The sequence below is a fragment of the Nyctereutes procyonoides genome, unplaced genomic scaffold, assembly GCF_905146905.1.
Source record: "Nyctereutes procyonoides isolate TBG_1078 unplaced genomic scaffold, NYPRO_anot_genome, whole genome shotgun sequence".
In the NCBI taxonomy this organism is placed as follows: domain Eukaryota; kingdom Metazoa; phylum Chordata; class Mammalia; order Carnivora; family Canidae; genus Nyctereutes; species Nyctereutes procyonoides.
Window position 1 is genome coordinate 32,425,484 of NW_026575134.1, and position 12,695 is coordinate 32,438,178.

At 45.5% G+C, this 12,695-nt stretch overlaps 1 protein-coding gene and 1 pseudogene across 1 annotated transcript in view; one reads left to right on the forward strand and one right to left on the reverse strand.

Annotated features, from left to right (window-relative positions):
- The first annotated feature begins 1,706 nt into the window (after positions 1-1,706).
- LOC129494467 (U2 spliceosomal RNA) lies at positions 1,707-1,836 on the forward strand (annotated as a pseudogene).
- Positions 1,837-2,848: 1,012 nt separating this feature from the next.
- The window catches only part of CD44 (CD44 molecule (Indian blood group)), a 90,463-nt gene continuing 80,616 nt past the window's right edge, over positions 2,849-12,695 (reverse strand). The window contains 1 exon segment of the mRNA XM_055300977.1: positions 2,849-6,017. Within this exon segment, the coding sequence (XP_055156952.1) occupies positions 5,813-6,017 (205 nt within the window). The 3' untranslated portion in view covers positions 2,849-5,812.

The following is a 12,695-nucleotide window of genomic DNA, read 5'->3' on the forward strand; positions in this document are numbered from 1 at the left end:
GGCTGTGCCCTAGAGCTGCTGTGCGGCTACCGTTGCGGGATCTCCCTGTTTCATCATTACAGGAATTCCCTCTATTTTGCTTTCTGAATCTCATGCCTTCCTCCTTCTGGGTAACTCCCTTGTTTTGATGGAGTACATCCTGTGAGAGTTGCCTAAAAATGGGTGGGTAGGTTTGGAGACAATACATATTTGGAACACGTTCATGCTACCCTTTCTCTTAAGTTGTGGGTTAGCCCAAGTTGAGTTCTATCTGGGAAATATTTCTCTCAGAATTTTGAGGGTACTGTTTCATGGTCTTCTGTGTGGCTGTTGAGGTGTCTGGTTCTATTCTGATTCTTAATCCTCTGTATTATCAATCTTCCCTCTCCAGAAGCTTATCAAGTAGTCTCTTTGCCTCAATTGTGATGCATTTTTAAGATGATGCGCTTTAGTGTGGGTCTGTTTTCATCCATTGTGGTGGGCATTCACTTGGTCCTTTTAATCTAAATATTCATATTCTTCAACTCTGGGAAACCTTGTTGATTTATTCTTGAATGAATCCTTTCTCTTAATTTCCTGTTTTTTTTTTCTTTCTGAAACTTCTATTATTCACATGCTAGATTTTTTAGAGTGGTTCCCTATTTACATTTTTTCTCCTCTGTTTCCTTTGCTTATTTTTTGCTCTCTTTTCTGGGATATTTCTTCAACACCATGTTCCAAATCTTCTACTGAGTATATTTTTTAATTTGTGCTTTTTGAGTTTAAAGAGCTCCTCTTTTGTAGGTGTTCCCTCAGTGTTCCTTTATATGCTAGTGTTGCGTTCTTGTTTCATTGATACACTATCTCCTCTTACTTAAGGAGGTTAGTAATGACGTTTTTTCTTAAATGTTTTCTTTTTTTTTTTTTGTATAAATTAATTTTTATTGGTGTTCATTTACAACATACTGATAACACCAGTGCTCATCCCGGTCAAGTGTACCCCTCCGTTGCCCGTCACCCATTCACCCCAAACCCACGCACTCCTCCCCTTCCACCACCCTAGTTCATTTCCCAGAGTTAGAAGTCTTTTTGTTCTGTGTCCCTTTTGATATCTCCCACACATTTCTTTCCCTTATATTCCCCTTCACTATTATTCATATTTCCCCAAATGATGTGAGAAACATACACTGTTTTGTCCTTTCCGATTGATTATTTCACTCAGCATAATACCCTCCAGTTCCATCACGTGAAGAATATGGTGGGTTTTTGTTGTTTCTAATGGCTGAGTAAATTCCTTGGATACATAAACCTCATCTTCTTTATCCATTCATCTTTCGTTGGGCACCGAGGCTCCTTCCTCAGTTTGGTATTGGTGGACATGGCTGATAGAAACATCGGGGTGCAGTGCCCGGCGTCTTCATTGCATCTGAATCTTGGGGGTAAATCTAACAGTGCAATTGCTGGGTCGTTAGGGCAGGGGTCTATTTTTAATTTCTTTGAGGAACCTCCACTACAGTTTTCAGACGTGGGCTGCACCAGTTCACATTCCACAAACAGTGTAAGTGGTTTCCCTTTTCTCCGCATCCTCTCCAACATTTGTGGGTTCCTGCTGTTAAATTTTCTCCATTTCACTGGTGTGAGGGTGGTATCTCAGTGTGTTTTTGATGTGTATTCCCTGTGGCAAGTGATGCAGAGCATTTTCTCATGTGCTGTTGGCCTTGTCCTATGTCTTCCTTGTGAGATTTCTACTTCATGTCTCGGCCTTTTGGCTAAGATCAAGTGTTAGTATCTGTTCTTATCAGTTTAAAGGTTTTCTTTTCTGTGAATCATCTCTACTTCTGATGTGTAAGAGGGAGGCCCCAGATGCTATGAGTCCTATGTGCCTGGCAGGGCTTGAGATGTGATCATCACTGAGCCATTTCCTTAGGGGAGGATCTCTCATGTTAGTATCTTTAGAGTTTTCTTTGAAGCTTATCAAATTCCCCAGAAAGATTGGTCTTCTGTCTGATGGGTACTTGCTTGGTGCTGGCATTCTAGAAGCCAAGCTGGGGGAAAGGCAGGGGAGTCTCAGCATTCCTTATGTATGCTTTACTTCTTAGCATGGTATTTCTAATGTCAACTGGATATGCCTTGTTGCCCCTCCGAGACTGTTTTGCCGTCTCTAGAGAGTGGGCTACTGGTCATTGGTTGGGATTGGAAAACAACAGTCACTCAGCTACTTGGAGTGAGGAGGGAGATTTGGAGTTCTAACTGCATCTTAAGTAGACTTCAAAGCCATCCTCCTAATTTTAGCCCCATCTTCTCTAGCACATTCCAATGGTAGCTAATGCTGCCAATTTCTGAGCCTTTGGTGGGGGTTCTGCTTCACCAATGCGGTTGTGTCTCAACTTCCCCACTGCTGGCTTAGGATTCAGCTTCCTCAGATTCGCTCGGTTACCAATGAACCGTCACTTTCCAGCTTCAAATTTTTGTTCCTATTGCCTCTTCTGCCATTCTCTTTGATCCCCCTGGTTTACACCTTTTTTGGAATATCTCTTTATTGTCTTTTCATAGGCCTGCATGAGAGAATGGAGGTGAGTATGTTCCCTCTTCTCTCTTTACCTGGAAATCCAGGAGTAGCTCTTGGCTTTTAAAGAACTAACACTTCAAGATATCTTATTTAGTTTAGGCCACATGGACCACATGTTTACCATAGAAAATTAAACTTTCTCCCAAAGAAGACCCTCAAGTGGTAGAAGTCTATGTGATTTCTCTTTTTAGAAAAAAATGAGTTCAAGCCCTCAGTCACTTCACAAACTTACCCTTGTGGTTCCAAATTACCCAGACAGCCAGACAATCACAGTGGTACCCCTCCCAGACTTCCATTTCCTTTAAATCAGAGACTCCTGAGTCCGTTTGCTTTAACCTTTTAATAGTAGCCTTTTGGTATTTTCCTATAAGTGCTTTCAACTGGGCAATATACATATCATGCTTTCCTCATTATTACTGGTCCATCAATAAATATACAAAAAATCAGAGGAAGGGTGTCCTGTGAAAAATTGAAGTAAAAATGGTCACTATACATGCATGAACAATGAGCTATTCTCTGAAAACTCAACACAAGTGATTTATAGAAAGGCATACCTATTACATAAAGGCAAATGGGCCACGTTATTCTTCTACTTAAGTACACTTGACATTTCTAGAGAAGTCAGAGATTCCTTTCTCACACTCCTCTGCTGTACCAGTATTGAATGAACATTGGCTATGGAATCAGTTCTTGGTATCACGGTCTCAATATAAAACTTTGAGAGGTTCTGCTGGAAAAATCCATTCTGCCAGGCTAGAATCTATGAAATATGGATAGGAAGGTGTCTCTTGCCCCCTTTTATTTTCACCCAATGCTAATTTAAAGGCAGCCCTCAGGAGACACAAAAGATTTACAATTGTAGGAAAAATTACACCTTAAGCTCTTGGCTTAATGGAATTACACCGTTATTTCAAATGGGAGAGAATACATTTTATTCCATGAACTTTGGACAATATTATAGGGGTATTACATCCAAGGGATGGAAGCTCTGGGCCTCTCCCATTGCTATTGGAGAACACAGAGGTATATCCAAGTGAGAGACTACAACAATAATAAAAGGAAAGATCATATTAAATTCTAAAATAAAACAGAAAACAATCACCTATCTCAGCCTATTTATTGGAAATGTCTAGAAGAGGAAAACCATCCCTAGCTGTGAGATTTGTAAGACTATCCATGACCCCAAAGAGAATCTGGGGACAGATAGAGCCTAGCATAGCCCTCCTGAACCTGATCCGGGAGTGGCTAAAGAGCTGGAGTGAGCGTGTCAGCAGCAGACCCAGGAAAGCTCTTGGAAAGCAGGAAGCACCTGGACACTAGTGGCTGTAAAACAGAGTGGCTATATGTCCATTTCTTTTTTTCAACTTGAAAATAAAAAGAAAACCAGACAGCTGGATATGGCACTGGCCAGTGAAGTTCACAGAAGAGAAGGAAATTTTCAAAGATCATGATTGGGAGGAGGTTATGAGGGTGGATAGGGGAGAACAGAAGTTGGAAATGAGTGCAGAAAGTGGGCATCTCTTTTAAAAACAGATCCTTCATAATTACCCCATGTATAAGCCCAGCCCTATGTGGGACCTATTTTCTTCTTTTCCTCCTCCTCCCCCTACCTCCTCTTTCCTCTTTTTCTTTTCCTCCTCCTTCTCCTCCCTTCTTCTCTCTCTCTAGTCCTAGCAACATCAGCAGTTAAAGCTATCGGTTTAGGCAACAGATGACTTTTTACGGGGGCATAAGGAAGGAGGGCTCGTTTTAGAGGAGTCCTTACTTTATAGATTCATTTTCTTCTATTACAAATCATCTTTGGGAGTTCCAGGACCAATGGGACTTCTGAACTTATAAGTAAAATCTTAGGACTTGCCAAGCAAGGGATAAAGCTATTATTCTCTTATTTGTTCATAAACCTGCCTATCTGGTGCTAAGATTCCAATGGTGGGGAAGGCCTGTAACCTTCTGAGGGACTTCCCAGGCACTTCACCTATTCAGAGTAACAACTGCACGGGGAACAGACAGCTGGCTTGTAAATGTATAAACAAATACAGCCATAAAAATACTCAAACAGGATCTACACAGCCTCCTCTCTTCCCCAACCTGTGGCAATCAGTTGGCTACTATCTATGCTCTCTTTCATCTCCATTGGCTTTTCTTTTTATTACAAGAGCTCAAAAGGTACTTTCATATTGTTTTTGGACATCATTTCACAGGGTCAGCATCTATGAACTGGTATCTATCTGTGCCACGAAAGGATAGGTCATGCAATGTAATGTGACTTTTCCCAGCCTTTCAGGGCAGAGCACTGGTGGCCATTAACACATAAAAGCAGTTGAGGCTCTTCCCCTTGCAATTCTGGTGCTAGGACAGGAGAAAGTCTTTGGAGCCCCAGAGATAAAATAGCACTGTCTTCCTTGATTTTCTTTGAGATTTGGTTGAGTGAGCCTGAATGGGGGCTTAGTGGCTCTGAGATGAAGACTTTCAAGGAGGACCTTCTCACAACTTCCTGATGAGTTTCTGGGGACCAGACCTTGCTGAAGGATCACAGCACAAAGGGTTAAGTTGGAAAAAGTACAGATGTTTATTATGAATCAGCTTAAACCCTTTATGCCTCTGACAAAGTAACCAAAAAAAAAATCATATCGATCAAAGGACCTCCAGGGTTTAATATTTCAAAAAAACAGATAAATAGCATCCTACAGATAAATAGCTTCACCTTTTGGGTATTTCCCAGAAGCATCTGAAAAATTTCCAGATGGTCTGTAGAAGTGGATGTGTAACCAGTACATTCCGACTCCCTACCCCACTGGAAAGAAATGCCCAGGGATTGGGCTGCAGGAGGGGCAGGGGGCATGTGGTACCATTCAAATATCCTCCCAAGGGACCAATCCCTTTTAGCCCTGGGGGATGTTCTTAGCAGGTGGTTGTTGCCTGAGAGGGGGAAGGGAGGGAAGGTGGGGGATCAAGAAGATGTATATGTGCCTTCTGTTAGAAGCTGTCCATAGCACATCCTAGGGGGTGGAGGCTTTTAGATGGGAACTGGAACAGTCGAATTCTTGTGGATTATCCATTGGGCCCTCATTTCAGAAAGCAATGCTGTTTTTATAAATTGGACCTGACTTTAAAAAACAAAACGCAAAACAAAAAAACAAAAAAAGGAGTAGAAAACGTTATACTAAAAAAAGATCCCCAATAATGAAACAATCAGTAGCACATTGCATCTGTGAAGTGTCCCAGCTCCTTGCCATGATTCTGTCTCCAACTGCCATTTCTCTCCAAGGTCACCAAGTGTGGGAGTTACACCCCAATCTTCATGTCCACGTTCTGCAGGTTCCGTGTCTCGTCGGCTGTCGTATACTGATCGGGGGTCTCTGAGGGTTCCTTGTTTACCAAGTGCACCATCTCCTGAGACTTGCTGGCCTCTCCGTTGATCCCACTTGGCTTCCTGTCCCCCACTGCTCCATTGCCATTGTTGATCACAAGCTTTTTCTTCTGCCCACACCTAATGATTCAAAAAAAGTCACATGAGAAGGTGCCCTGATAACTCGAACCATCATCACTGTTGTCACCACCATCAGCATCATCACGACAGTGTTTTCTTCTTTTTTTTTAAGATTTTATTTATTCATGAGAGACACAGGGGGAGACAGAGAGAGAGAGAGAGAGAGAGAGAGAGAGAGAGAGAGGAGAGAGAGAGGCAGAGACACAGGCAGAGGGAGAAGCAGGCTCCATGCAGGGAGCCTGACACGGGACTCGATCCCGGGACCCCAGGATCACGCCCTGAGCCGAAGGCAGATGCTCAACCGCTGAGCCACCAGGGGCCCCATCAGGGACATTCTCCATGGCCAGCCTGAGCACGTTTCACCTGACTGACAGTAACTCATCCGTGCTTCTCAGAGTGTGTCCCTGAACCAGCAACAGAAGCATCACCGGTGAACTTATTAGAAATGCACACTTCTCAGCCTGACCCCACACGTACTAAGGCGGAGAAGCCTAGAAGTGGGTTTAATATCTGTCGTTTGAATAAGCCCCCAAGGGGTTTCGGATGCACACCGGATTTGGGGAATCCGTGGTCACAACTCTTGGAAGCCAGGGCTAGTACTGTCCCCCTATGGCCGGTGAAGAGACCCTTATGCTCCAAGAATTCAGTTATACCAGTTATTCAGCAAGCAATAAAAGAATTGGGATTCAAGCCCTTCCATGTCTGATTCCTAAGTTCTAGTTCTCCTTCCCCATCCTGTGCAATGGCAATGTTTGCCTTTTTTAGGCACATTAGCAGTTCCCGCAGACTTGGATAAACGACGAATATGATATGATGACTATAAATCATTCTGATCTGTGTAATTCAACCAAGCCCCATAACTTCCTCTCCCAGTCGACCCTTTGTGGCCTTATCGGGGTTATTATGGATGGCTTGAGAAAAAGGAAACCCTAGTCACATTATTCTAGAAGAGTGGGGCCATACTGATTTTCATAGGCTAACACTGGGTAATTCACATAGACGGGGGGGTTTCACTCCCTAAGGAAAGGCATTTGCCGTGCCACAAGGCTTCTCAGGACCCTGCTCAAGGTGCACACGCAGAAGGTCTCCTATGGAAGCCCATGACCTTGATCGCGTCCCCAGGTCTTAGTGCTGTTGGGGCATTGCCTCATCCCCCACCCCCAGCCTGTTGCAACGTTTCCTCTATCCTGTCACATGGGCACGGCCACACGTCTAGAAGTCAGATGGAAGCCAAGCTGCAGAGCCTCATGGCAGCGAGTAAGGTGGGGACGAGGGGAAATAGGCTGGCATTTACTGGACACCTCCCCAATGCCAGACACTTTAAATACAACTTCATGAAAGCCTCACAATAATCCCATGATGCAGCTGTTACTCTAGTTACACAGTAGTGGAAACTGAGGTCCAGGAATGTTTAATAAGTAGCTTGAGGTCACAGAGCTAGGAAGACGGAGTTAATATTCAAATCTCCGCCTCTCTGAGCAGATGCCAGGACTCTGCCCAGCTCTATTCACGCTGCCAACCATCTGGAGATCTGGAAACAGCATGAAGTCGGAATCGTTCGCTTTGCCGCTGGATATTTGGACTCGGAGAGACAAAGACTCTATTATTCATGATTAGGGGCCATTCCCTCTAGAACTGCCAAGGCCATAAACTTTAATCTCTTATTTGGGGAAACAGAAATTATACCTCCTCGACAGGAGGTAGATCCTGTCTCCTCTGGCATGATGCTCGATGAAGGGTGGAGGGAAGGCTGCTTGACCTCTGGGGCACATCTGCGGGGCTGGGACTATGGGCACAGTCCGTGCAGAGTAGGGGCTGGGAAGGCTTGGTTTTGAGGCCTTATTGCTGTGGGGCCTGGACCAACTCATTTGACCTCTCTGGCTCTCAGTTTTCTTATCCATAATATGGGGCCAGGAAGAGCACCAACCTCACAGGATTGTGGGATGCCTTGAAACAAAGCCCAGCACTGATATGGGAGTCTATTATTGTTATTAGTTCTCTTACTAAATGGGGTGGGGAAGCCAAGGCCTTGGAGGAGCACTTGGGACAGAATCTGGAACGCAGTAAATGTTCAAAAAGCGTGTAGTTGTTCATAGAACCAGAGCCATATGAGTTTGGCTTTTGCTGGTTTGCCCTGGCTGCCTCCACGCAGTAGTTATATTTACCATGAAGATGGCCCAGGAGGCCGAAGGTGGAAGTCTGCTCGTTTTATTTCAAATTCTCAAACGGTATCTCAGGTGTTCTTTGGAGGGAAAATATCTTATTAAAGCAATTCCCATTTGCTGACCCAATGGGTAGTTTAGAAGTCGAATGACATATTGTAGAAAAGACACTAACAATCATAAAAAAAATGGTGCCCGGGTGGGTGGGGTGGGGAATTCGTGCTCTTTAGGCTCAACAGAGCTGATTTGAAAAGTGGGTGACAGGGAACCTGCAGCGCTCAGAAATGCCCTGCTTGGGTTTGTCCTGCCCCCATTTCCCTTTGGATTCATGTGTTTCTGTTATCTGAGTTCCTTCAGGGGGAAAGGATGAATCTCACAAATAACCAGCCCAGTATGTGTTGCTCCTGGGCCTTAATGAGTCCTTTTATCTTTTAACTCACGACATCACCAGTTTATTACAAAAGGACATAACCCAGGAACAGCCAGATGGAAGAGATACACGGGGCGAGGTACGAGGAAGGGATGTGGAGCCCCCATGCCTCTCTGAGAGCACCATTCTCCCCGAATCTCCATGGGGTCACCACCTCAGATGCACTCATGAGTACTTTTAAAAGACAAGTTCTCATTTTTCCATTCTCCTTAGTTATAGGATTTTCAGAAAGAACACCAGAGCTGAGGGAACTTCAGACGTCGCCTAGCCAACCACTTCGTTATATAAAACAGAGACTGAGTCCAGGAAGTGAAAGGGATCGTCTGAGGCCGCGCGGCTGGTTAGGGCAATAAACGGGGTATCTGCAACTTAGACTCTCTGACTCCAAAGGTCAGAGATCTCTACCAAACTGCATCCCCTCTTCACCCCTTGTCTCCTCAAATCTCAGGCATCCATCAGCCGAGCAGTAACCATGTGATGTGGGAGGGAGCCATCCTGGAGTCTCACCAGGAGAGGGTGGGCAGGCGGGGCGGGTGAGAAACCAGGTAACACACGTTCAGGGCATGGAGGAATTTATCTCGGAAAATTTGGGGGAGTAACTTAACAACCACTCTTTATGTCTCTTCTGCCTGACAATCCCTAAAGATCTTTAGAGAGATTTATGTTGCATTGGGTCAGAGATGTGCCACCCAACGCGGGAGCCACCGGCCCCAGGTGGCTATTGAAATGCAAGCCAGTGAAAACTGAACGAGGTTCAAAATTCACCTCTTCACTCAGACTCAGCCACATTTCAAGGGCTTAGGAGCCACAAGTGGTTAGTGGTTGTGTGCTGGTGCAGACGTAAAACCTTTCCATCATCGCCAAAAGTTCTATTGGACAGCTGTGTTCCAGAGGACGGAACAAGGCTGGCTGAAGACAGACTGCGATAAGCCTGGCTGATGCTTAGGAGAAGGAAGGCATTTCTAAACCATGGAGTTTTACAGAGGGGACCTGCAGAACAGGGGAGGGAATGAAGGCCCTCCAGGGTGCACAGAAAAGATGATTATTCCCATTCCCATTAAGCCCTGGTGAAAGCCTTTTCTGTACAACCAATATAGTGACATCCCTAAATCATTCCTGTCTTGTGAAACCTCCCCTCGTAAGGTCCTCACATTTTTTTTTCTCCTTTTCATATGAATCAGATCAATTCCTTAGGGGAAAGGCACCTCTTGGGCCTCATCCGATACCTACCAACTCAACTGACTCCTAAGACAACTGTCTGCTCTTAAGGAAATGGAAGGAAGTAGGATTTCCATTGGAAAGCTGACATTCAAGGACCCTGGTTATGAATAGCAAGGAAAGATGGTGTGGGGTATCCCAGGGATGGGAAAACCTAAAGAAATAGCAGGACTCCTAAATCAGCATCTTTACGATGCACAGCTCACCACTTTGTCCTGGAAACCTGTGGTCAGGCCTTGCACAGCATTTCAGTGGCTGCTTCTCCACTTTCACCTTTTTTTTTTTTTTAAGATTTTATTTATCTATTCATGAGAAACACACACAGACACACACACACACACACACAGAAAGAGAGAGAGAGAGGCAGAGGGAGAAGCAGGCTCCATGCAGGGAACCCAATGTGGGACTCGATCCCAGGAGCCCAGGATCATGCCCTGAGCCAAAGGTAGGCGCTAAACTGCTGAGCCACCCAGGGTGCCCCTGGTTTTGTTTTGTAAAATATTTTAGTTATTTATTTGAAAGAGAGAGAGAGAACACAAGTGGGGAGGAGCAGCAGAGGGAGAGAGAAGCAGACTCCCCACTGAGCAGGGAGCCTGAAGTGGGGCTCCATCCCAGATCCTGGGATCATGACCTGAGCTTAATCGACGGAGCCACCCAGGTGGCCCCCTCACCCACCCACTCTCATCTTCTAACCTAAGTTCCTATGCCAGTACCCGGCCCAGAGTATCTCGTCAATAAACATCGGCGGACTCCAATCCAACTGGTCAGTACTGCTGCTGCCCCTCCAGGTCCCTCTGGGCCGGGTTGGCACCCTTCCCATTTTTAATCTCTTCTCCCTCGCCCGCTGTGATCACAGGAGCTCACTGAAAAGAAGTTTGTTGAATAAATGGAAGTTGGCCATAGAGCCTCATTTTCCACCAAACTTTCTTTCATGAAAATAGGATGCTGGATCTTTCTAAAATGTCATGTTTGCAGCAGAAAAGGCCCCAGCCTTTCAAGAGGATTAGAAATGGGCTTGTGGCCTCGGAAACGCAGCAGGCGCCGAGAGGCCCGCGCCGCCCTTCGCCACCCCTCAGCTGCGTGGCAAATGTGTTTTCGATTATCAAACCAGCACGTGGTCACTCAGGGCGTTCGAGCAGCTACTCTCCTGGTGAGATCCTTGCTGTGTCGGATCTCGCGTGTCCCTATTTGCTTGTCGCTGGGGTGACCGCTGGTCTTGGGCTGAGGGTGTGCAGCCCTGGGCTGGCAGGGTGGGGGGCGACTGGGGTGGGGGGCTGAAAACCAGCCCCGCTGTGCAGACTCCAGCTGCTCTCGGGGACAGCTGAGATGCTTCCCGGAGGAATCGCCCCCATGGACGGCATCTGGGGCCAATGTTTCTATGACAACGTGTGCAAAACTTATGGACTGGATAGGTGAGCAGAAGGGGTGCAGTCTAGGCCCTGGAACAAAAGGACTCATTTCCAACAACTGGAAATCCATCTGTCATTGAGCAAAAGTAACCTAAGAGAAGACCAGAAGGCTGAGGGAAAGTATAAAGACTCTTTGTAAGGGCTCCCTCAAGCCACATTATCTAAATCGGCCAAACAAAAAGCTCTTTCCATTCCGTCACAGGAGCCTTCTAGGAGGTCTTTCAGATTTCTTTTCCTAGTTTTCATTCCTCATACAGTTGGCTATCATGAGTGATTTTTTATTATTCTCTCAGAGGTATAGATAGCAACAGCTATTTGACTTTGGTGTAGCCCTAACTTGCACCAGGATTAAGTGACACTATCTGAAGTCCTCGGATAATCAGAGATCCTGCAGATGCGTGACACATGGCCTGAGAATCAGCCGGTGATGTCCAAAAGCCAACAAGAAGGATTCTAGCATCTCTGGGTCCTCTCCCCAACCGAGGGGCCCCTTCTGGCCTGTTAGATGATCTAGTGATACAATAAAGGGAGCCCTACTTGGAAGTAGGATTCTTTTACCTTGTAGGAAGCAAGTTCCAGGGACATTTATAAAAGGTTGAATGTTCCTCTGCATATGCTCAGAGGAAAGCAGTGCACCTTTAGAGCATCTCGAACAGGAAACTTAGACTCACCCTTTGGAGTGCCCTGTCAAAATTCATGTCCTCAGTTGCTAGAATGAGGTTTTCTCTTATTTCACTTAGGTGGCGTTACATCTGGAGCCTGGTCACTGGCTCAGTCAGGCCCAGTACTATTTAAATAATTTCCAACATGACAGGCCTTGGTTGAGGTGAGGAGAGAGAGGGACCTCTGAGGATATGAAGACATCCCACGCCCGGTTGGACTGTCTTTAGTCAGACACTTCTAAGGAAAGTTCTTCATCATTTCATAGACCTTACTGTTGGGGAGCTCTTCCTAAGCAACAACCTGAATCCTTTCAACTACAGTTTCCAGAAAATATAAATTAGTATCATTGCAAAAACAAACAAACAAACAATAAAAAACCACAGATACCCAACACCTATTTCAGGTAAGCGTTCTAGAAGGTTCCATGGGCCACAGACAGGCTAAAGGAGATGACCAATGCCTAGATCTTTATATGGTGTTTTTGCACAGTGTGAATGCACTTACTAAATATTGTTTAATCAGTCAATGAAGGAGTGCATACTTTTGTGCCTTCCCAGTGATATATATATATTTTAAATATTTTATTTATTTCTGAGAGACACACAGAGAACAGCAGAGACACAAGCAGAGGGAGAAGCAGGCTCCCTGCAGGGGGGCCTGATGTGGGACTTGATCCCAGGACCCCAGAGTCACAACCTGAGCCAAAGGCAGATGCTCAACCACTGAGCCACCCAGGTGCCCCCCCATCCCCAGTGAGATATTTTATGACTTTCATCAGATAGCATCTCCATGGGTT